Source organism: Rhinatrema bivittatum, chromosome 4 (genome assembly GCF_901001135.1).
Source record: "Rhinatrema bivittatum chromosome 4, aRhiBiv1.1, whole genome shotgun sequence".
NCBI classification, from domain to species: Eukaryota; Metazoa; Chordata; class Amphibia; order Gymnophiona; family Rhinatrematidae; genus Rhinatrema; species Rhinatrema bivittatum.
Window position 1 is genome coordinate 52439360 of NC_042618.1, and position 25959 is coordinate 52465318.

At 42.9% G+C, this 25959-nt stretch overlaps 1 protein-coding gene across 3 annotated transcripts in view; it reads right to left on the reverse strand.

Annotated features, from left to right (window-relative positions):
• SYNE2 (spectrin repeat containing nuclear envelope protein 2) overlaps positions 1–25959 on the reverse strand; it is a 799865-nt gene that overhangs the window by 95522 nt on the left and 678384 nt on the right. For all 3 annotated transcript variants that reach the window (XM_029598126.1, XM_029598125.1, XM_029598127.1), the window contains exons 96-103: positions 24484–24631; positions 22429–22523; positions 20777–21011; positions 19820–20014; positions 13938–14063; positions 9353–9508; positions 5086–5244; positions 4299–4465 (exon numbers count right to left, since the gene is read on the reverse strand). In XM_029598126.1, coding sequence (XP_029453986.1) covers positions 4299–4465; positions 5086–5244; positions 9353–9508; positions 13938–14063; positions 19820–20014; positions 20777–21011; positions 22429–22523; positions 24484–24631 — 1281 coding nt within the window. The remainder of the gene's footprint in view (positions 1–4298; positions 4466–5085; positions 5245–9352; positions 9509–13937; positions 14064–19819; positions 20015–20776; positions 21012–22428; positions 22524–24483; positions 24632–25959) is intronic.

The following is a 25959-nucleotide window of genomic DNA, read 5'->3' on the forward strand; positions in this document are numbered from 1 at the left end:
ATCAGAATAGTTCTTCCTTCCTTTGCTCTGCCCTGTCCACTCCCCCCTGTAGGGTACAGAGTAGTTTTTCCCTTGTCTATTCAGTTTGTTCCAACCTCAGCCCCACCACTTCCCCTTAGTGATTTTTGCATGCTGCTTGGGGGGCGGGGGAGAGGCTGGAGAAGAAAGCAGAGAACTGCACTAGCCCTATGTGCCCGTGCCTAGTCAGAAAGAAAATGCTGGGATTAGGGCGGAGGGGAAAAGGGAGCAGGCTGGGGTGAAGCTGGAAACAGAGGGGAGAGTGCCTGGGTCACTAATGGAGGAGAAATGACAGAGCGAGTGAGATGATGGGTGTGTGAGTTATAGAGAGGAAGTCAGTTGGTACATCCGCGAGGGAGAGAAAAACTGTGGATTTGCGGGTGGCTATGCAGTCCTCAGTGCCACCTTTATGAGCCGATGCTTCTCTGCCGAGTCCTTCTCTACCACTGCAACCCCCGCCCACCTTCCCCCCCCCCCCAGTCCCTTTCATGCTGCAGCTCATGCCCATAATTTCGAGCCCTGCTGTTTTCCCCCTCCAGCAGCTGACCGAAAACAGGAGCTCATTTCTCTGAATGGTTCACACTATCAATGTGGCTCTTGCCGCTGAAACCTAGTAAATGCGCTATGTGGCTGAATGCCCCCCCCCATATATCAGTCCTTCTCCTCTACATGAAGGGTGTGCAGAGTGATGTAACGAGGCCACGGTGACACGTGAAGGCTAGGAAACGATAAGGAAAATAAAAATCAGATCAAAATTTTCTTCCCCCCTCCACCCCCACTGCCCAGAAGTAGAACACTCCTAAAATTCCCTTTTCTATTAGTATTAGTGCAATTTTCTGTAACTTAGTATTGCTACAAGAAGGGGGGGGGGAGGTAGAGGGGGGTAGGCATATTGGCCCCTGGGTGCCGGAGATCCATGGTATACTACAGAGGTCTGTTTAGCTGTTTTGTATTTTTTTTTTAACTGGCTAAATCCTTTCAACGTAGCTGGATACGTTAAAGTTATTCGGGAAAACAGGTGATATTCAAAGATAGCCAGTTAGGTTTCAAGGTTGTCCGGGTATGAATTCATTCATATTCAGCAAGATGCTTATCCCACCGAATATTTTGGATATCTTATCCAGCAAACTTTATCCGTTTTTGGATTTTTTTCCAATACTAGCCTCCTAATGAATTTAGGTGCACAAAACCTTTTTTTTTGTTTTATATTCCTTAGACACTGGTGCTTTGGCAGACTGTCCAGCCTCATCAAGAATGCTGATTAAGCTGGACAGTCCACCAAAGCACCATGTCTGAGATAAGTAACATGCACTTTTTCCCACCAATGCAGTTGAGAACAATGAAATGTCGGCTGACATCAGGTTATGTTTCAGGTTGTTTCACTTGTTGAACCTGAGTGATTTCAGCTATAAAAAATTCTCAAAAATTTCCTTAGACAAATGTCTCACTGACTTAGAAATGTTTTTGAGGTAAATGAATGAGAAGACTGGCGAGGGTTAATTATAACCAACCACATCGATAGCTTGCTGACACCTCAAAATTAAAATAATTTGTTGATATATGCCTTTTGGATTTAGTGTATTGTATGTGGTGCTGCCTAAGATTTGTTTTATTTCTTGAGAGTGAATAATTTAAGTAATTTTATTGGCTATTAACTATTTTGTATGATGAAGAAGCTTTGTATCATTTTTTTATTTGTATTTATGTCCTTTATTACAGCTGTTTTATAATTATTTCATTTTATGATTATTTATATATTTATTGGATGTTTTTTGTATGAAATGTTTGTAAACCATTGTGACGGCTATTCTAAACGACGGTATATAAAAACCTAATAAATAATATAAAAAATAAGAACTTCATTTGCAACATCCAACCATAACAGGGCCTCAGTCCCTAAATAAAGGGTTCAAAGGCTTCACTGGAATCCAGGATGTGCCACTAGAAAGGTGAGTACCACAGAAAACGTAACATGTCCCCCATGGAATATGGACTCATTTCTTTTCCATATCTCTAGGGAGGAGGTGTAAAAATAGCCTGGGTTCTTAACCTAAGGGAAAGGTTTAGTCAAGGAGCTATACTCTGCAGCGTGGCCTTAACAGTACATGGTATGATGGTAACTTTCAAACCAGTGCGCGGGTGCACTTTGGCGCTTGTATATCGGCACACGCCCAGATACGCAGCAATTTTATAACTTGCACGCACATTATAAAATAGACTGGCTACGCGCACATGTGCACACAATTTTAAGGGTGCGTGTGCCGAGGCTCGTAAATCGGGTTTCTACCGTGTAAGTCAGAGTATTTTAGAACCTGTGCACGTGCACACTATGACCAGTTTCACCAGTTCGTCCACCAGTTTACCCAGTGTTGAGCTAGGTCATCCAAACCCCCTGGTTTAGTGGCCTGCACTCCCCCAGACCCTTTAAACCTCCACCATAGCAGAGGCAAAGTTACGTGACAGAGGACATGAGCACCCGCTGGGGCACGTAAGTATTTATATGCACAACTCTTGCCCACGCCCTGCCCAGACCGCGCCCTTTTTTGAAATTGGGTAAGACGCGCGTGCAGCTGGAGATGTGCTCACATCTGGGTGGCTTTTAAAATTTGATCAGCACACCCGACTTGTGGGCCCCTTCCCCCAACTGATATGGCGCTGGTCTTTTAAAATCTACCTCTAAGGCTTTAATGGCTCTGGTCAAGGCCAAGCCTCTTTATAAAGTGACCTTGTACTGCCAAATATCAAGAGTTCCCATTTCCCTTTGGGACTTTTGTTTTTGCTACTAATCATAAATCTTACATTGCTTGCATAGCATGTCACTCCTTTGTTCTTCCTAAGTGCAGCTAGCACTCAGATACCGTTATTTGCTTGAACTGATTTAGATTTTTTTTCGTAACTTAATTGTAAATGGAAAAGGTGCAAGCGTGAAGTTATAACATGCTCGTCAGTTGCAGGCTAAATGTCAAAATGAAACTAGCATACCTGATTCTTAAGGTTAAACTGTATAACAATTTGTGTGTGTGTAATTTCTTTTCCCAATTTTTATTTATTTATTTTTTTAAAAGTTTTTACGAATGCAAAGTAAAGCGGCGTGGCTGCTGTACCAGTTCATTTGAATGCCCAGAAATCAAGGTTAATTTAACAAAAAAATAATGTTAATGTTCTTTTTGGACCTGAAGAAGAGAAAGTTAACTTTCGAAAGCTAGTCAAGAAATACAGAGTTGGTCCAGTAAAAAGGGATCACCTAATATTTTGCTTTTTGCTCATTAACCGTTTATTTCCATGCAATAACTCAAGACAAATTCAAATACAAGAGGATTCATTTGTATTTTGCTTTTCTCCCCATTCTCGCACGTCCACATTGGCAAAACTCAAGTGTGCTTAATAACGTGCAACAGCGACACTAGAACTGTGCAACAGACCATTAGCACCATTAAAAGTGATGCAAGGTCTCAGCAGTTTCTATGACAACTTGAACATTCCCTCCCCTCCCCACACTTCCCTTTTTGCCCCTTGTCCCAGGGGAAGGCCTCACAATGCCTTTCTGGAACAGCAGACGTTGAAGCGCACGCACGCATTAACATCCGAGTGGTCTGTCTGGGATAACTGCAGCCATGTGGCAACACTGGGATTGTCGTCACAAATGATGAGAAACACATCAAGGGTTCAACCCAGAGCCAGAAACATTTGCCTACATGTTTCAAGCTTTTCTTTTGGCGAGACAATGCTGATCAACTTGTTTACTTTATCCTTTCAGCTTCGAACAGTCCAGTTTTCACCACTGCACGAGTTTGCCTCTTGGACAAGATGGTACTAGACACTAGACCATCAGAGATGCATATGTGTGTATATATATATTTTTTTTTCTTTGCTTTTACTGTGCTAATTCAAAGGACACGATTTTATATTTAAAGTTCCTGAATTTTTTCATGCTTTTTGCAGCAACTGCAAATTATGATAATGAAAGTCCTTTTCTAAGGCTAACCCTTTATCTCGGCTGTAAACACTGCACACTAATGTGCACCAGATTCTGGTGTCCACTGGGGCCAGCTGTGAGGCAGGGGAAAGTGAAGGGGTGGTGGTGGTCAGATACACCACAGAGGTGACAGACTTAATTCCCAAGGAGGCAGAGAAGTCAGCTGCTGCCAGGGGCAGCGATGCGTGATCCTTTCAGAGGAGACAGCCCTCTGGACTGGCAAGGAATCCTGGTCCTACCAGTGCAAGCTATTTGGAATGGAAAGTGGAAATGAAAAAAAGGATCAGAGAAGGCCTTTTCTTACCGTGATCCGATGACATCAAAGAGATGTTGCCAGCGGTCATTAATTTTGTTGAGTTTGTTTTCTATCTCAGTGGATTTGGTTGCATTGCTGACTTTGATCAGCTGGTCACCCATTTGCTTCAAATTAAGTTTATTTTCACTGAACAGATTGATTTCCTCTATACATTCCTGACAAAGAAATAAATTATGCCAAACATAAGTAACAGAATTTATTGCTGTCGCAGAACCGTACACTTTTAATCGTTCGTGCACTAGAAAATATTTCTGCAGTGGCAAAAATATCAACAGAACTTTGCTGCAGCTTTAAAGAGACACAAAATTCGATACAGAAAACTAAAACCTTATTCAGTTAGCAAACCTTTCCCTCCCTCTCTGTCCTTTTCCAGCCTATCCCTTTCCACCTGCCTCTCTAACACTGGTTCTCCTTCCACTTGCTTCTCTCTCCCAGCTTCTTCTCTTTAAAAAAAAAAAAAAAAGTGCACAGGAGGAGGAGGAGCAGCAGCAGCAGCAGCTGGTGCAGGGCTGGGACAGTACCCTCGCTGCATCCCTCCAAGTTCAGCGGAGCAGAGCAGAGGTAGGCGGAAGAGTGTAGGGCCCAGCAGAGGCCCCTCTCCCTCCCCCCCCCCCAATAACCTCTGAACTTGCTCATTAGGTATATGGGATAAGGATAAAAGTCACTGGACTTTTAAAACTTTCCGAATGCTAATCTAAGCTTCCACCACTACTTTGCAAATTTTGGTTCGGTTAACTCAGCAATAAGTCTGGCTATGATTTCCCGACCCGTTTACCTTCTGCAATTTTTCTATCATGTCTTCAATGCTGATATCTGCCGTCTGTAGGGCTTTGCCTTCCATCTGCGTCAGCCATTGACACAGCTCTTTGTTCTTTTCATCAAATACAATCCAGGTGTTCAGTCTGTCCTCTATCTCCTGCTTTCGCAGAGCAACCTAAAGGCATGGGGATAATTGACAGATGTCAGTGTAGCTCTCAATAGGAAACTACAAATTATAAATATAACTCAAGACAGCATAAAAAAAAAAAGGAACAGGATAAGCTTCTCCTTTCTAACAGTGGATTTTACATGGTTACGGATTTAATAATGAAGACATTGCTTTGTAATATTTTTTGTTTGAACATTCACAGAAACACATGCGAATCCTCGGTTATTATTCTGCCATATGCCTGCCTTGTATGGTGCATTTTTTTAAAATTTAGATATTCATAATCAGCATCTGGACGCCAACAATTTGCATGCGTCCAATAATCATCTGGCTGTGCTTTTCTCATATGTCATTTCTCTTATTTTTGTTAGCTACAAACTAACCTTGGCAAATTGTTATCTTGAATTATATGGGATTCATGCAGCAAACAGTTCTGGTCAGCAGTACAACAGTTGGATGTAAGCCAACGTTGTATTATAGTTTGCAGCAGGGCTTTTTTTCCCAGGGGGCACTTGCCGGTACTGAGTGCTGGATTCTTTTTCCTCCAGCTGCTTGATTTGACCTGTGGCATCTCAAAATAAACATGCATCCTGCTTCTGAGTACCGGCACCTTTTCTCCCAGAAAGCACTAGTCTGCAGCAATACACCTCCAGTATCACTTTAATAGGAAGCAGGATCCAATATCTCAGCTTATGATAGCTTCTTCTGCTGCCGTATGATAAATTAGGAGGACAGAAAGCAGGATTTCATGCTTAGAATTTTCTATCAAGCATAGTTGTATAAGCCGGTGCCTAATAGGGGGGTAGACAGGAGCTGGTAAGAGGAAAAGAGCTATGTTTTGCTTGGCGGATGGCTGATGAGGAATGGAAAAATGTATCCATATGCAACCAACCAAGGTTCCTAATGAAAGTACCACTTCATCAGGGAGCAACTCCTGCAGTAAGGTTAGCCACTGGCCTCTGTGGTGGGGATGCGAAGAGGATCAGGTAGGGGGATAAGGCGAGGTCCAGAGAGTTGACTACAACAGGGAAAAAAAAAACAAACCAGAAGAACTGGATAAGTGCAAAAGTAGTTTGCCAAGATGATTTTCAAAATGAATTTCTATTTTTGCAGTTACATTTAACAAAACTATTATATGGGAACCAGGGATATGCTGCCAATTTCTTATCAAGGGGTTCTTACAAGCTCTGGTTCACTTGGTGTCATACTCTCTTTTCACAAAATAGTTTTAAAGGGGCTACCGGGAGCCCCTAGCAGCTCCCGTCACCACCTTACTGGAGGCTGCAACTAACGTAAAACATTCCAATATTTTGTATTAAATTATTATTTTGTAGTTTAAATTTGTATTTTTTTTTTTTTTACCTTTTCACCACTGTAGCCTTAAACTAGAATTGATATGACTTTTCTCATTCAGTGGTTTGTGCGGTTTAGAAAAGCATAACAGCTCCCAGGGCTCCTCTTGGGGAAGCGGAATTGGGTAATGCGAACCATGGCAAGAAGCTGGCTTTACAAATCATCTAGGAGGTGCTAAACTCAACACAAATTACCCCTTCCTAGACATAGTGACGGCGTTTATTCAATACTGGGGGAGGGGAGAGGGGAGCTCGGGCACCCAGAAAGCTGGCACCTGTGCTGCAGGGAATCACCTCCTAAAATGGCAATTTGCAATGTGGGAAAGCAGAGACAGAATCTCTCTACCTAGCCATGAACAAATCCTTTGCTGGGTCCATCAGAGGGAAACGGCCGCAGTTTGCACCCTGTCGAGGGTAAGAAGAGCCTTGTCTGCTGCCGAAGAAACCATTTCAGTTCTTGGCATGCAATGCTTTCGTTGTGTGAAAAATTAGGCCTATACATAGAGAGAGTACTTAAGACGACCAATATTTCCCCCTGCTCTGCTATGTACATCCCACGGAATAGATTTATGTTCCTCTAAATCCATTTACTCTACAGCATCGTAATGGGGCAATTTTCAAAATGAACGCGGAGTTTCCAGGCTCGCAAACTCCCCATGGAGTTTCTTTCTAGCAACTGGACCTGCAAAGTTTTGGATCTTTGGCACCTGCTACCTATAGGAAAAGGGGGTAGTGTCACATGCCGATAAGTAAATTCAGGCGGGTTGGGTCTGTGGGGAATAGGACATGCGCAGACTCAAAACTAACTCGCCCGGCTTCCCCCCTCGCCTCCAGGAATGCCCTTTTCTCCTGTGAAACAGTGCGCGTAATTTTACCCGCCGCAAGGCTGGGCAGTTTTCAAAAGCTTATGTAAAACCTTTTGAAACTTGACCTCAGTAGCAATAAAAAAAAAAAAAAAAATCCTATCCCACCTGTAAGTTGGCAGAGTTCAGATACTAAAAAAAATAGCTGCCAGGCTGTCTGTTTTAATGGCGGCTTTGTTTTAATTCTGCAAGTGACACTACAGTGGGATTGTTCCTGGACTAAATTAACATCAGTAGCAGTAATAGTAATGGTTATAGCAATAGATAAAGAAGCACAAAATGCAAAGCTAATAGGAGAGTTTAGCATGGGCTTGGTGCTCTCCCAGGCAGGTGGAAGATGACAGGGATTCCCCTGCATGCAGTTTACAAAAGTCACAGACCTTTGAAGGGGGGGGGGGGAGGACAGAAGAAGTGTAGGATGCATAGAGAGAGAGAAAAAAAATAAAAAGGGCCAGACACTGCATAAAAAGTTTTAAAGGTCTTTTTTGTAACAAATGTAACACACAAGTTTTGGGTTTTTTTTCTTCTGCTCCTATGCTCAGAATTTTGTAATGAACTGCTGGAGAGAGAATGTGTAAATGCAATTTGTTTTGGTCATGCCATGTGTGCACATTAACAATGACAAGAATCCGACTGTTAATCTGTCCTGCTAAGCGTGTCGTCGGCGTTTCCATTCTTTCCCCGCTTCTGCCCTCCACAGATGTCTGGCGGTCTTACTGCGCCATTGTCATAACAGCTGTCTTTTTTTTTTTTTTTAAACACTGAGGAGTCTAAGATTTATTTTTTTCATGTCACGCTTTTAATGTATATTAAAATGATAATCTATTTAAGAGCATAGATGCACGCATGCGGCCAGTGTAATTATGTCTTTAATCGTCAATATTGTTTTGCTGAGATTTTGCAACATTAAGTAAAATCATAAAGTGTAAAAAAGCGTTTTCTCCGTAAGGAAAGTTTCAGCCATGTGAGATAACAAAATCACAACTCTTTCCTACAAACATTAAGCATCCAGTCACCTAGAGGCTACATTAAATGTCAAGCAAGCAAAAGGTGTTCCTTGTATTTTATCTCCAATTGTCCACAGCAGGCAAGTCTAATCTAAAAGGTATAATATTCAGATTTTATCTCCCGCATGGCCTTCCCCCCTCTCTTCTCCCTTCCCCCAATTTTGCTCTGGTGTTCCACAAAAGGCCCAGAAAATTTATGAGTGGGGGCAGGGTTGGGAGCAAGGCCTCGTTTCTCCTGCTGCACAGGAACCATCTGCTACCCTCCTCGTTAAAAGCCAGGGCCATCCTCCTCAGCAGAAAGGCCACAAAGTTACAGCACAGTTCGCAGATAAGGAACGGCGCCAGAGTGCGTCAACAATTCCACTAGGCAGGGGCTGCATGTACCTTTCAGGCCGTGCTACATTAAACAAACCACGAAGAACATTAAGCAGAGTTATTCACCAGAATATATGACTAAGAAGAAATCAGGTTTTTTCCTAGTCATGCAGGGCACGACTGAGGGAAAATTCAATGTGCTTAAGACAGCAGGGCCTATAAACGCCCCAGTTTTAAGCATTTTAGGGTAAAAACGCCAGTCTAAACCACCCTTGCCTTATCACGTATTCACCTGTGATTTGGGGGTGGAGAGCTGTCTGGTACCTCTTTCCCTTTTAAATCCGGTCACCTTTCACTAACCTGTGCAGCAGCTGCAGAGTTGTTGTTTGTTTGTTTTTGTTTTTTAGAAACAGAAGGGGCTGCATTCAGAAACTGAACTTTCTCTGGCTGCAGCTCCGAGAAGGCCCAGCAGGAAAAATAACGCCCATTAGCAGAGCAGGTATGAACCAGCCCCGTGACCCCTCCTTAACCAACAAAACACATTTCTCTGTTCGCAAGAGCAGGTAGGGGGACTTACTCGCAGGCAAAGGTCTTCCCACTGTCTGTGCAAATACTCTACTTGTTCCTTCAGCATCATGACATCCTCTGCAATAATGCAACGAGATAAGTCTGTCTTCATCTTACTCAGTCCTTTCCAGCGCCAATTCCAGTCTGCCAGAGATTCCTCCAGTTCCTGCATTTAAACAAAAAGAAAAAAAAAAAAATCTTTCCAGCTCCCCTCTGACTTTCCTGAAACCTGTTGGTTAATCCTCTGAAGAGGGGGAGGGGCAGGGAAGGAGGAGGAGGAGGAGGAGGAGGGGTGTACTGTTTACTGGTAAATGCAACCTAAAGAATAACAGTGTGGCACAGTCATTACCAAATCTGTCTGTTTGCCTGCCTAGTTGTAAAGCAGCAAACCTGCCATAGTTACAGAACTGGCTCTCCCTCTAGTTTTTCATGCCTTGCTTTCAGGGCCAGGTGTTTTCTAAAGCCTGATCCGATTGCAGTCCAACTACTACTAAGTAATCCTTAGTAGGAGACGGTATTAGTCTTCTTTAAAGACAATGCTTCCCAAACTTTTACGCAATGTGATTCCATTTTAGCACCTGAAAATTCACATAACCCCAGAGGATGACAAAATAAATTAGCAGAGAGGTGGGTCAAACCCCCCCCCCCCCCCCCCCCCAATCATCACTCCACTGTCAGCCTCCCTGCACTTCAGCTGATCCCCTCTCTCTCTCTCTCAACTTTCACCCTCTCTAGTTGATTCTCTCTTACATCTCCCCGGCACCTTTCACCTCCTCAGCCCATCCCCTCCTCCCTCAACCCCTCCAGCACTTTTCGCATCCCCACAGATTGTCCTCCTCATCCTCAAACCCTTTTTTATAACTCACAACTGAACCTCCACATCATCCAGCCCTCAAATGCCTCTCCTGCATCATCCCTGCTCCAAACATCCCCCTGGGCCAGGGTCAGCAGCCACATTTTCTTTTGGGCCTTGGGGGTCTCAAAGGCAGATAACTGGTGGAAGAGAGAGGGCAGGCTGATCACAGGGGCAACATTTATCTCTTGGGTAAGTTCAGTGGTGGGTATGGAGGAAGAAAGAGTAGGCGATCTCCACCGGCCCATGCGCACTCCCCCCTCCCTTCATGGCTGGCCCTGAGCATGACGACGACACGCAAGCCGCAACTGCATTAGCCATGAAAGTCAGTTCCGAGCCGCTGAGTCAGTGTGCAAGATCACAGGCCCTCACAGGCAGTAATTCCCTGATCCTGCCATGCTCAGGGGTTTCCAGTCACCACAGAAACTCGTGCAAGGGCAGCGCCACTGCAGGGCCTGTGAATGCACACTGGCTCACAGGCCCCCTCTCTCCCTCCCCCCCCCCCCCCCCCCACCGACTTCCACTACTAAAGCTGCCGATGCTGGTGACTGAAGAGCACTGCCATCTGAGGTCCTTGTGACCTCAGCAGAAGGTTTTGTGACCCATGGTTTGGAAAGCTCTGGTCTAAAGAAATCAGTTCTTGGAAACGGGAGGGAAGAGGTACAGAGGTATCGGGGGGGCATGGAGAGACGAGAAGATGAACTTGTAGATGTGTTAGAAGGAATTGGAGAAACATTAAGGGGGAAGATGGAGATAAATTTAAGAGAGAAGGAGATGGAGAGTGTGAGAGAGAAATGGGAGGGGCTGGGTGATGGGACCTGCTAGGGGAGGCGGAAAGGAGAGAAACCTATTAGGAACAGAAGGGAGAGGAAATGTGAGAGGGAAGGAAGAACAGAAGGAAAGATGAGAGTGGGGGGGGCGGGGAGGAGGAGGAGCAGGGGATGACGCTGCCTCGCATCATCTGAAGCTTTCTTTTGAAAATCTTAGACCTGTTCGTGTGCGTCACACACAAAATTTACTTAATAAATTTGCTTTTCAGCATTTCAAAGCAGATTACATTCAGGTATCTCCCTATCCCTAGAGGGCTTATAATTTAAATTTGTACCCGAGGTGATGGAGGATAAAGTGACTTGCCCAGGGTCTGCAGAAGCAGCGGTAGTTTCCCCTGGTTTGTAGTCTGCTGCATGTATGGCCAGATTGAAAAACAGGTCCAACTGTGAGGTCTGTTCTTGCTTAAGCAAAACTTTAGGACATTTTCTGACATATAGGACTGTCCTGTATAAAACAGAACTCCTGGCCACCAGAGGGTTAGCAGTAGCAGACAGATTTACTTACTTTCACCATAATAGGACAACTGAGTGCGAGATGCTTCCAAAACATTAAAATACTTACTTCTCTCTAAATAACTAAGGAAATCTGAAAGGAAAATGATTGCTTAAACTGTTGATGAGAGAATTACTGAAATAATTCCCGGCTAATACAGATGTTTTAAGAATCACCAGAAGGGTTTATTAGTTCCAGCAGTACTGAAGAAGAAAACTTGTCATGAATTCTGTTTTAGGTGACATTATCACCAAAATTGTTTCATATTCTTAACAGCTGCAGTACTGAAGAATTCCCATAAGACATTTCCCTTTTGAAAACCTGCAATACTTTCAAATGAATGGCCAGATTAAAAGTGCAGGGGCCGATGCAATACGCTCAGCTGAGCGCACTCTTTAACCCGCAGTTGGACGCGGGTTGCGTAGGCACAACCTAATCCCCTTATGCAATAAGGGGATTAGCGCCTCCTCAACACATGTCCAATGCTGGGCGAAACTAATAGCACTTATCACATGCAAATGCGTGTTGATGAGGCTATTAGTTACTCATCCAAAATTTAAAAAAAAAAAAATGTGCAACCGATACGCACATTTTTGCGCACAGAAATTAAAGCCTGCCTAGAGCAGGCATTAATTTCTGAGCACTCCCAAAAGTTATACAGAAAAGCAGAAAATACTGCTTCTCTGTACATCTCCAACTTAATATCGTAGCGATATTAAGTTGGAGGAATGAAAGATTAAAAAAAAAAAAAGTTTTAAAAAAAGTGCTGGTGGTCAGGTTCAGGAAAAGATGCTCAGTCTACCAGCATCCGTTTTCCGAACTTGCAGCTGTGAGCCGGTTAGGAAAACAGAGGCTGATAAATTCAGTGCCCATTTTTTTTTTTTTAAACTGGCGGACGGCCGTGGACAGCCAGCCTCTCCCGGGCACATGCTGTCAAGGAGGTGCTAGGGGCGTGCAATCTACCCTAGCGCCTCCTTGACAGTGCGACCCCTAATTACAATATAGCATGGCGCCCCCAGAAGAGTTGCCTGGGAGCGTGTTAGGAAAGAGGGCGCTGAATACTCAGCACCCGCTTTCTGCGCATTTTAATTGCATTGACCTCAGAGTGCATGTACAAAGCAGACAGGTAGGTCTTTGCTGAACCACACAAAGAGAGAAAGACATCTGCATATTGCAGTGAAATTAATTCTTGCAAGGGAATTTTGTTTTTGGCTAGACAGTGGAATCATTATAAACATTTTTTGTTGGATAAACAAAGGGGATCTCTAAGGAAGTGATGAGAATTATAAAGCTATATTAATTGGGTGGATGAGCAGGCTAGATGAGCCATATACTTTTTCTGACGTCATGTTTCTCTGTTTCTAAAAGAGGAAAAGTTGACAACTCTGCTGCACATACTGCAGGGATCATTCAAACATCTTGAATGAGTAATGCATGGATGGCGTTCTCAATCACCTCTTACAATCTGCATTGCTAAAGGAATAATCAGCTCATATACTGTAGAAAGGTACATATTCACATCATTACACTGTTCGTTTGTAGTGCAAATGTAGGTGCATGATGTTCATCTCTAAGCTCGGATAAAGTAGTGTGGTTAGTGTTGGTCCATATCAGTGCATGGAAATAAAGATCCGTAAACAAAACAATATATAAAGGAGATACCTTTTGATTAGATTAACTAGTTGAGAAGGGGGCAATTTTAAGACTGGTCACCTAAGTGCAAAATCCACAGGTACTTTTATGCGCAGATTTCGCCCCAGTTTTCAAAGTATGTATAAGCTTTCATTTTGAAAATTACCCCAGGAAAACTGCTTGCACACATTTACACCTGCTAATTTGTGCAGGTAGCTTTCCAGAAAAAAAGTAGGAGCACAGTTTTGAAAATGCAAAAGTATGTGCTTGGTTCCATAGCTCGCCCCCAAGAATGAGTCTGGTCACGGCAGATAAATTTATGCATGCAAGTTTATCCACAAAGAATTACCCACCAAATGTTCTGTAGTTCAATTTAAAAAAAATATCATCTTATATATTATTTTGTTTAGTGATATTTATCTCTGGAGAGAAAGCAACATTGGGTCTTCACCTTACTTTTCCTGTCCAATGGATATGATCTTGGACAATAGAAGGCTGTAACTTAATTTTCCTAAGTGCACTGAGGAACTCCAAGTTATTCAGCAAACAGACAGGATGAATGCAAACCAAATGCATTAATATTTTGTACTACTAAGGATGGATTTACCAATAGCTAAAGTAGGCAAGTGCTTATGGTCAATTGCCTTGCTGTGGGAGTTACTTGTTTTAAATCAGCTGTGGCATTGCACCACAGTGGGTGGGGTGGAGGGGGGAGCAGCTGGCTGTCCACATGTGTAAGGGTAGGTGTGTATATGTGTGTGTACTATATTGCATTTCAATGCAGTACCTTATCTTGGCCTTTTGATTTCTGCAAGTCTTCATACATTTCTGGAAGTGGAACATTTATTTTGAGTTTCAGATCCTGCAGTCTGTCTTCCAGTTCCTTAATTTGCTTTTCACAGTTTTCCCAGGTCTGTTTTATAAAAAACCAAGATGAAACAAAACCAAACCAAAAAAAGAATCAAAGCAGGTTACTGATACCAGCACAGACAATTTCCAGTGGAGACACAGTAATATGACGGTATTAACCAAAAGCACCATTCTAGTCTGGCCATTCTCTCCCTCTTGGTGCAATCCCACATACCCTAATTGACCTATAGCTTTATCCTCACTTCCCTGCTAATCCTTTGTGCATATCCATTGCTTTCCTCAAATTCTGATATTGTTTTTGCCTTTATCTTCCATTGAGAGACTGCTCCGTGCATCTACCACCCTTTCTGTGAAGAAAGACTTATTTATTTTTACTTCTGGGTCAATCCCATGACCCCCTTTGTCCTAAAACTTCTTTTCCACTGAAAATTATTACAGTCCATGCAGCCAAGGTGTGGGGAGTGGATGTTGCAGATTTGCCATCAAGTTACAGTCTTGAATTTGTTTGGGAACATCAGGAAAATCTTGCACTGGTGCTTAGTAGAAACATTATAAGCTAAGACAACTTTGCAGTCTAAACAAACCAAAAGATGCCTAAAAGCTAAAATATCTTCCTGTTGGTATACTGTGTGAAAACATAGGGTTTAACATCTGCTTAAGAGGAAATGTTTTGCTGCTAAGTCTACACTATCAAAAGAATTACAGGGAAAGTGATTGAAAAGAAAAAAAAAAAGGAGTTACAGCGCTCATGACTATCACTGTCTACTTTCAAATACTTTGAATAAAGAGCAAATGAAATAAAGGGATGTTTATGACAGCATTTCTGGGGACCTGCCAACTCATCCCCAATGCTATCCCGCTCCCAGTTTTTCCCCAAATAGTTTCTCTCTCTCTCTCTCCCCCAACCCTGCCTCCCCCTACATCAATCTCTTCTTGCAACCCTGTCCCCAGCAATCTTACCCTTTTCTTCTCCTCTGACCTTACTACCGCAGCTGCTGATCTCTGGGCAGCCACTGATCTCCCCAGCCTGCGAGGTCTGCCATTATTGTCCCTGCTGATCTCAGGTGCTGATATTCCGGCCCACGGGGGCCGCTACTGGCCCGGCTGATCTCCGGGGCCCAGGACATCACTTATCCCCCTATCTGCACGGGTCGCTGCTGCTCCTGCTGATCTCTAGGCCTGTGTGGATTCCTCTTATCCGAGGGGTGGAGCCTTGTGGAGAGATTTACTGTTTTTCTTTCCTGTGGATCCCACTGTGATGTCCTTTTGGACAACAGGTTGGGAAGTACGGCTTTAGTTTACATTTCACTGTTCTGGTGCTTCCTCAGATCAACCCCTGCTGACAGCAATCTCCTCTTGAGCTCTGTAATTACTAATGAACGATTCATTTTAAAAATTGCAGTTGTGCAATGTGCATATGCTCCCCTTAGTAAGATCTGTTGCTGTATGAGATTTTAAATGCCTGCGTTGTGGAAAAATAATTGGTATTTATGACTAGAGGGAACTGTTAGTGCTGTTCTTAACTATACTGGTTATTAAACTTAAAACATGCTGTATTGGTTCTAGTTTAAGATTTCAGGGACGAGTAAGCTTGTAACAGGCCAATGGAAGGGCTTCCAGTTTTATATTAAAGTAGCAATTGAATACAATGTAGGGAGATCCACAACATTGACTTTTGTTTTGGTTTCTAAGAACACAAGATGTTGTAGGTGGGAGAGACCATACACTTACTTATTATGCTTGACTTGGTTGATAACTTTTATTTATTTTCTGTTGCAGTACTTCAAAATGACCACAGGATGGCCATTTTATAGAATGAGCAGTTGTTGGTTATGTGATAAAATGATTTGGGGGATAATGTGTTTCCTTAAACGTGAGGGTTTTTCCTGATTGAGTGATCAAAGTTAAGCAGGAGGTATAAAAGTGGGAAGTTTTTTGGCAGGTATTGCCCTTCTGGCTTCTGCCCTTCTCAGGGTGGGGGTGTGAAAGGGCCCTCCAGGGATGTAGACATCTGGAGCAGCCAGCCTGTGGGCCCTCCCAATGGGAGTGAGGCCCTGCAGGGGCTTTTCCCTTCAAGGGGACAGGCCAGAGGATGTGGATTTAAGAGGTTTCTTCCTCCTCCTGAGGAATTAACCAAGGTAGGCGAAGGGGCAGCTGTTCTTTTTCCTAAAGGAAGAAGACTGAGGAAGAGGAGCAGTCTGGGATGAGTCCAAGACAAGGAGCACCCCAAATGGTCCACGGCACGGGAGATGCATACAGGAGATTCAAGAAAATATGCGCGAATACAAGTGCAAAGTAGCATCTCACGGAAAAAGCAAAGAGAAAGAAAGACAACGTGCTGAATATTAAACATTCCATATCATCGCCATTATATTAATGCTAAACAGATGAAGCAGGGGTATGAGTACCAAGATATTAATGTAATTGAGCTGGATCAAAATAAACATTTCTAGAACCAAGATGAATACATTGACATGGAAATCTCAATACAAACTTTTCACCAAGTACCAAAGTCTCAGGGCGCATCTTGGGTAGCCCCGGTAATATCCGGATAAACCCAGACTTGCTGGCCATAAAAAAGAGAAAGCCTATGTCGAAAATATAATCTCAGAACAAGATCACTGTCCTGGGAAAAACCAAAGGAAATGAAAAGGATTCCATGCTGAGAAATATCTGCATCCGTTGAGGATTCCAACAGCTGAATTAAGTTAGGATCCGGCTCTTGAGCATTTTCCACTTGTACTGAGTCCAAAGATTTAATCATATAAGCTTTAGCAACAGGAGGAGTAGCTTCAACAGGGACTTTTAATAATCTCAGATAAATACTTTTTAAACATATCTAAAGCAGCTATGAGATTAGATTTAGGGAAATTCAATATCCTAAGGTTCAAATATCAGAGGGCAATTTCAATATTTTCCATCTTTCTTGATTGAGACATATTTGATTTAATCAATGTTTCCTGAACCTGTTCTAAAGTAGAAACTTGCTTACTCAAATCCTCCAATCTTTGAGAACGAGAGTCTATGGTGGTTTCAATGACTTGAATACGATTAGAAAAAGTAGAAGTAAAATCAACAAAGTGTAGAAATAGATTTTTCAAGAATTACTAAAGCAGACCAGACAGAGTCCAGGGTTATCATGGAAGGTTTAGGTAAAGCAGGTCGGACAAGACAGTAATCATCGATACCTTCGCCCTTCTGAAAAGCAGTTGCCTCTGGAAGATTTCTCACATTTTCCCCCGGTGTAGAAGTCACTAATCAAGATCTGGCCACAGGGTTTTCTTCACACTTAGGTTCCCCGAATCGCATAGAGGACACTGGGGAAGTCTCCAGCACACCAGCGAAAGTTGTTGCGGCTCCTTCAAGGGAACCCTCTCCAGCCGCTGTCGGTCTAGAGCGAATAAACCCACAAGACAGTGAGGGATCGCCGGAGGTAGCCGCCAAAAGGGGGAGAGGCGGGGGTCGACGGAGCACAGGGGCTAAGGGTAACATCAAGGTCTGGCAAAGGAGCCACCCGCTCTTCGACTTGAGTTGCCAAGGACGTCGCCGGATAAACTTCAGCCTTCGGAGTCAAGAAGCCCTCAATGGTAGGCTGAGAAAGGTCGGACTTGGGGGGAGACTGGGAGCATTTCCCTTATCTGAGCCTTGTGTTTGGTATGAGGCATATTGAAAATAAGAGTGAGAGGAAATGAGCAGCTTTGCTGTTAGGACTGCCATATTCAACTATCAGACTGCTCCAAATATTACAAAACTCCGCAGCCAGAGTATTAACCGGTTCACGTAAACAGGATCATATCACCCCCATATTAATAATTCTACATTGGTTACCCATAGAACAAAGGATACAATATAAAACTTTATGCATACTTCACAAAACTATATATGGAAAACAGGTTGAATGGTTAAACGCAACTATACGATTACACACACCACAACGCAACTTAAGGTCAGCAAACAAAGGGCTCCTATCCATTCCTTCGTTAACATCAGCCAAACTAACCTCCATTAGAGACAGAGCCCTATCATTAGCTGGTCCAAAGCCTGGAACTCCCTTCCAGAACAAATAAGACTAGAGTCTAATTTAAAGGCATTTAGAAAAACTCTGAAAACATGGCTCTTCAATCAGGGGTTCAATGATAGTCCAAGCTAAGTACGCGCAGAGAATATATTCTGAGATATCTCAGTGCAGAAGCTATAATTGTTAATTATAGTATAGATATTTTATGTAAGTTACTTTCATTTTATTTACTTTGTAATTTGAAAGTTTTATATAGGATATTATTTATTGTATTGATGTATGTACTTTGAATTTTAAATTGTATAAACTGTAAACCGATGTGATGGTCCTCCGACTAAACACCGGTATATAAAAACCGTGCAAATAAATAAAGAAACTGTGCCTCTTCAGGCAGCCATCTTGAATCTGTCGAGATGGGAGTAATTTTGAGAATGGAAATTGCACTGTCCCCTTTGCATGTGAATTCTGATAGGATATGTCTGAGGTAATTCAATGTCTGGGGAATGAGGTAGTTGGGAGGACACATAACCGGCATGTTCCTGAGCGCTAACAGGTGATGTCCACAACAGTTCCCTAAAAAGGATGGGAGGCTGTCCCTGTAAGCCTTATAAGTGTTAGCTACTATACATAAGATGTAATTTTGACTGTTTGATGCCCATGAATTCTGAGATATTCGGCATGTACCTTTTTACCCTAAGCTAATTCTGGCTGGTTCACCCAGAAATAAAAAACTTGAAGTAATGTCTACAGCATCTTCCTTTAAAGCCAGCATGAATGGGAAGCATGGGCCCAGATTTCACAGAAAGGAGACAAAATGTGCTCTCCCTTTCCAGTCGGAGAAGGAAGTGTGGTTAGCTGCCCTGCCAGCTGTGGCTGTACAGGTCCCACTGCGCCATCCGCATGACTACGCTAAGAACCCTCTTAACAAATGCAGAAGGGGTGACCCCTTAGCAAAACAGGGAAATCCCCTCCCATCATTTTACGTACCGCAATCAGAGGTGAGAGTGAAGTTGCGCTGTACACCTCGAGAACAGTAAAAACTGTTTAAAACAACTGACAATTAATTTGATACATGTGCTAGCTCTTGGGGAGGGCAATTTCAGTCCAAGCTTCTTTTCAAAGGGAAATTCCTCACACATTTTCCCTTTGGAAATGCAACTGGTACACACAAAAGGTATTAAAAAAAAAAAGTAGCCGTGCACTTTGCACCTACTTGAGAATTGTTGCAAGATATGCAAGGAGATTTGAAAATGAAGTGTCCATGTATACTTTCACTCCCTCACGCAGGCAAAAATATGTGCGCTGGGAAATTTTACCCAAAATAATGGGGGCGGGGGGGGTCACACAACAATCAAACTGCGTTTACCCACCAAAAACCTTTAGATTATTGCCTCCAGTATGTCACATCTTCCTGGTGATTCTCACCACCCCTCCCCCACCCCACTACAAAGACCAATCACGGGGCCTTATTCCAGAAAGCCCTTCCTTCTACTCTGTGCCTATGGAAAATAATCTTATTGCGCAAGGCCTATTGTGTCTGTTCTTTGTGCGACGACAAGCGAGTGGCTATGCGAAACTTTACCTAAAGCAGCAGCAGGGAATTTCAGCACTTAAAACATGCTAAAGGGGCTTCTGGATGGAAGTGACCCCGAATCTACTCCGCTTCACTTCTGTGCATTAAATTCTACTTGCGCTCCTCATAACCGGAACCCATGACACCGCTGACTCACTCTTGAGGAAAATATACCCAGGACTGGAGGGAACATAAAAGCAAAGCGTACCTGCATATTGCCACTCAACTGTTTGATCATTTTCTCCACTTGAGACTGAACATCTTTCCAACTGTCTTGCAGTTGGCTGAGCTCCTTTTGTACAGTGGCTTCAGTCTCTAGGTCAGCAATGGCAAGTACTTCTTTGCTAGTCTCTTGCACTAACCAATTGTTAGTTTGCCACCTCTGCAGTTGTACTTCTTTGCTCTGAAAGAGGAGCGTAGTCATGACAATTTTCAAAATGCAGCACAAACGTGAAACATGAGACAAGCAATGGAGTCAAAGATTCGCATGTGATGCACCTCAAATGTTTTCCTTGGGTTGGGCCTACTTTTTTCTTGTGATATCAACAACACTTGTGTGAATGTTGCCACTACCACGTAATAATGCTGTTTTTAACACGTTAAAAACTACTGAGTATCTGTAGATAATTCTTCATCACTGACATATGCACATTCCTTCCCAAATCTAAATAAAGCAATCAACTTAAATCACTGAATTGATAATTTACCATAGTCTAATTGCACCATTATGCATACCTATCTGATTTTTTATTTGAAGTTAAGTGTTGTAGCAGCTATGGCCATCGCCTTCAGCAGAACATTCCATAAATACAACATTCTGATAGAAGAGTCGCATCCTCTGAAGATGGTAACATTTATTTTGACTTAACCTAATAAGATGCCTCCTTGCATTTTTTTTTTTTTTTTTGCTGTGTGCAAAACTCAAGGTCTCCTTATATAGTTAGGTCTATTAATACATAGTGAAAATGCATGGGCCTGAAGAAGGTCAGAGTGTGGAAGGATATTTTTAGCACTTCTTTTCACCCCCTCTGTAAATGAGTTTGCGTCAATCTGACTGCTGCTGTTTGGTTTTGCCCACTTATTTCCAGCTTATCATCAATTAATACAGTATGTTGAGGATTTTTTTTCCCCCTGCTTAATTTTAACAAATACATGCGAGCTATACCTGGAAATCCTGAATTAGCTTTTTCATCTGGTGTAGGCTAAGGCAATCCTGGTTGTTTGCCGTTGAAACGAAGAACTTCGTTTCAGTAAGACATTTTGTGACATTCTGTAGAGAGGCACTATAGTGCTGCCAGTGTTTCACAAGCCCATCAATATCTCTCTTCCTCTGCTGAACTCTTTTGATAACACTTTGCCACTTCTCCTTCAGGGCAGTGAGTTTCAAAATAAATTCGGTTCTAAAGTAAGAGACAAGAGTTACTGATTCGCAGCTACGATGTCACCTTCACTCTGATGTATTTTTCCCCACAGATGATACCAGAAAATAAGATTAAAATTTATTGCTTACTATAAATGGAGGAGGCTCACACACCTGAGAAATTATGCCACATAAACCAGCAATGCAGTTTGTTTGGACAGAGCAGGTGCTTATTGCAACTAATGCCTTAAAGCATGAAGCATCAAAATAAAAATCTTTTGGCAGATCAACCTTTAATATAATAAGGGTGTAGAATCACCAGGAAATTTGTTTAAAGCAGTTCCATCTAAGGACGAGAGCAATTACTTTTCTGTCACTGTTCTGAGAAGGTAATATTTTCATGAAAGTACACTTTTAGTTCATGTGATCAGTCAGCATGAATTCTATGAAAATACTTAGCTTTGGAGAAAAAAGTGACAAACTGATGTGGAGCTGAGAAAATGGTTGGTGACTCTGAATTTTCCCCTTTTCCTTCTCAGTTTGAAGTTAGGGGTTGCTGACTCACCCAAGGTCGACCAAAAAGGCTGATCCAGTCCAGGTTTGCTCAGTTGCATTGTATGGAGCTGTAGATCTGATTATCACACTGATTTCCCTTAGATTATCAGAACTAAAGCTCCTTGCATGCAATGGGGAAAACCCAGGATTGGATCAGCCTGTTCCGTCAACCTGGGGTGAACTGGCAAACGTATTTCAAATGCTACTTCAAAAGCACTCATTTGATGCTCATAGGTATGAGGCATAGAAGAGGAAGAGAGGCACCAAGAGTCTAAAGGTAATTTATTCAGCTCCCAGTTTAATGAATTTTATAGTCTTGTATTCTCCAAAAATGGAGACTGGCTTAGGTTGAAAAATGACCTTAAATAAATAGTACAACTGGTGTGCTGACAGCTGTGGCCAGCATCACCATCAGTCTAGGAATAGGTGTCAGTGTGTAACCATGACATGAGAGGGGCTGTAGCCAATCAGCTAAAAGGGTCCCACCCCCAAAATACCCCGATGCCACCTCCTCTTCTTCTAAAGTGGCTACATTTTGTGCAGGTAATGAATTACCCGGACAAAATTTAAAGGAACAGCGAGGGAAAATTTTGAAAGCAAAGATTTGACCAGGTAACTCCTGAAGTCACCCAGACAAATCTTTTGAAAATGGGCCTCTGAGGGATGTAATGCATTGAGAACCCGAGTGTAGGATGACCCTATAAAAAAAAACTTCTTACAAAATGGCCATAATTTTAGCTCAACTGAAATTCTGAGAAATTTAAATCAGTAACAGTTGTTGACCATTTCTTTTGTTCTATAAAAGCAGCACTTCAGTACAATACCCCCCCCCCCCCTCACTCCCCCAAGAAGATCTGTTTCTGCACACTATGGGAAGAAGGAAGAACTGTGTTATACAGTACCTGTCTCCCATTTCTCCAGAATCTAGCAGGTGTAGTGCTTTTGTGACCACAGAGTTTAAAATCTGCTGATTTATACAAATCTCTGCTTGGAACATCTGTAAATATTCATGAAGATTTGTTCACTGTTTGCAACAATTAATAACAGACAAATATTTAAAACAAAATTGCTTCCCCCCCACTCCCTCACCGGTTTTTTTTTTTTAATCTGTTGGAATGATTAAACACCACCACACTAATAATCCTATGGCTATAACAATGACTGCTCGAGTATGAGAATATCCACATAGCACTCTTCTGTTGTGGCGGTGGTCTTCAGTTTTGTGACTTCAGCCGAACGTTGATGGAAATCATCTCTGTGGTGAAGATACTCTGCGAGACCCTCTGATGTAGCTGAATTTTGTTTTCTGAATGCGAAAACCATACTGCAAAGCACAGTGGCTCGTGCAATTAAATGCCAGTGAGACCACTTTGGCGCCTACAAATTTCAGAACATACAGAAGCGTTTGCTGATATGACGCTCTGATATCACCGATCCACAGTAAGAGCCTGTTCAACTGAGAGTGTGTCATGCAGAAGGTGATGAAGATGTTCGACTGGCGGATATTTTGGTCTAACCTATAATGTAAGAAATGTATTTTGGGGTAAATAATTAAAACTAGGTGTGTTGGTGCAAATACCATGGGTACTTTTATCCGCAGGGTTTGCACCAATCGTCGGAGCAAAACCACCCCAATAATTTGGCTCTGATGTACAGATATTTGCACCCGACCTCTATGCACGTAATTTTTTGATACAAAGTTACACACGCAGTCCCATTCTCTGCACCTCCCTTGTGATGCCCCTCCCCCCCCGCAGTACACATGTTGCTGAAATGCACATATATTTTTTTACCTGCATGCATAGTGGGCAATGACAGAGCCCATTTCCGTGCCAATATGTGCATTAAAATTACGTGTGGGTGTGGTTTCATTTTCCAAAACATTTGCGTGTGTAAATGGGCTTTTGAAAATTAGCCCAGGGCTTGTGCATATAAAACTGCACTTGAAGGCACTTCCATGTATTCTTTTGTGTGTACTTAAGAGGGAAATCATTTACATGCATACCTGTGATTTTCTAAATTATGCAGCATAAATATGTGCGTGAATGCCATAAAGCGTTCCATACACACCCACAAATTTGTGAATTAGATTTAAGCACACAAGTCCACTTTGAAAATTAAGGCTGATGTCTGCTTGCACTTCTACATGGGAGCTGTTATAAAATTATCCTTCCCATGTGCATAATTTTAAGCACATCAGAAAGAGGCATTTGGGAGAGGCAGTCCGAGTGGAATTGGGTACCTTTTCAAAGGAGTTACGAGTGTAAATGTAAATACTAGCATAGCAAATTTCAAAAGCCACTTACATGGGTAGATCCTATGGACAATTCAATAGCATACACAGTAAATTTTCAGAAGTTCACTTACATGGATAAGGGCTATTTCATTTTCTTTAATGAGAACTATTTATAGTGTATGCTTACTGCAATTGCTTTCTCTCAAATGTTTAGCATGTACTGGAAATAAATTATATTTTAAATTTTGAAAATCTAATAATTACATATGTACATATCTTAAAGGACACTAACTTTTATTTTGTGTGGGGGAGGAGTATCCTAGAGGTTAGAGCAGTGGGCTGTGGGAACCAGGGAAGCCAGGGTTCAAATCCCACTGCTGCTCCTTGTGACTTTGTGCAAGTCATCTCACCCTCCATTGCCTTCGGTACAAAACTTAGATTGTGAGCCCTCTAGGGACAGGGCAATGTCTGCAGTTCCTGAATATAATATGTTTTGAAGTGCATCAAAAAACAGAAATATAAATCAAATCATAAGACCCTAACATTTAAGGAAAGAGCTAATGATTTATGGAGGTTAATTACTTCCTTAGACTTTTGGCCATAAAGATTTTTTTTTTTTTATAGTTCTCTGTGGCCTGGAGCTAGAGGAGGAGCTATCCTTAAGGTCAAATGCTACCCTGTTTTCTGAGCAGGTCTCATGTTTAGTGCTTAGTGTTATTACCTCATAGGTCTTCTGCTGCTGTTGAAGTGCTTCAAAATTTCCAGCAATATCCACTGCCAGGCCATTTTCCATCCTCTCTAGAAATTTCATCCAGGTTTCACATTTCTGAACAAAATTATTTTTCTCTATCTGAATTCTCTGAAGCTCACTGCAAATAGGAACAAATCAAATAACGGTGACAAATGTTCCCATAAGTATATTATTCATTCAGTATGTTAATAAAAGTTCCTCTCTTTTCTCTAGATCTTGAGTGAGCCAGCACTGAGCTGTCTGAGTGGAAGGTGGGAAAAACACTTCGGGGTACATTTTCAAAAACAGCGCGCACTCGTACTTTTGTTCGCGCACCACGCGCGAACAAAAGTACGCGGGATTTTAAAAGATACGCGCGTATCTTATAAAATCCGGGGTCGGCACACGCAAGGGGGTGCACATTTGTGCAACCTGTGTGCGCCGAGCCCGGCGCGCGCTGCCTGTTCCCTCCAAGGCCGCTCTGAAATCGGAGCGGCCTCGGAGGGAACTTTCCTTCTGCCTCCCCTCACCTTCCCCTCCCTTCCCCTCACCTTCCCCTACCTAACCCACCCCCCCCCCCCCCCGGCCCTATCTAAACCCCCCCCTACCGTTGTCGGCAGATTTACGCCTACCCGAGGCAGGTGTAAATCTGCGCGCGCTAGCGGGCTGCTGGCACGCCATCTCCCGACCTGGGGGCTGGTCCGGAGGCCTCGGCCACGCCCCCGGGCCGGCACCATGCCCCCGGACCCACCCGGACCCGCCCCCAGACACGCCCCTCCCGCCCCTTTTACGAAGCCCCCTGGGACTTATGCGCGTCCTGGGGCTATGTGTGCGCCGGCGGCCCATGCAAAATAGACGCGCCGGCGCGCGAGTGCCCTGCGCGCGTAAATCCGGCCGGATTTACGCACGCAGGGCTTTTAAAATCCAGCCCTTCATGTCTAGTTCACGGGCTTAATCCATAGGAGTCAGTCAAAGTACTGGGTAGGGCCGCAGAGGGCTGGCTAGGATAAAACAGTAGTAGAGCAAAGTTAGGTCAGGTCATCCTTTTTGTGAAGTAAAACTCAACCACACTTTCCTTTTGGGTGGGCTAGCACCTATGGAGCAAAATTTCAAGAGGTTCTGTGCAAAAATATGTCATCTGTGCTTAAGTAGCATGCACTTGCATATCTGCTATTTTATAAATGTGGAGAGTGGGCATGTATTTTCATTTTACATGTACATTTTACTGGGGAAGGCCTCAGAAGTATATGTGGTAGCTGCTATTTTATCAAAGAAACACATGTATACATCATGAAACTTATTTGGACACTATTACACCTGCTGTTTGACTCATGCAAGCGTTTGTAGCTTTTGGATTGGAGGTCTGAAAGAACTGGTTCATGGTGAAGTGCTAGAGGGTCTAGGTGAACTGGAGACACACTGGTTGAACTAGCAGAGGTATTAGCAAACTGTTGAGTTGAAGGTGCA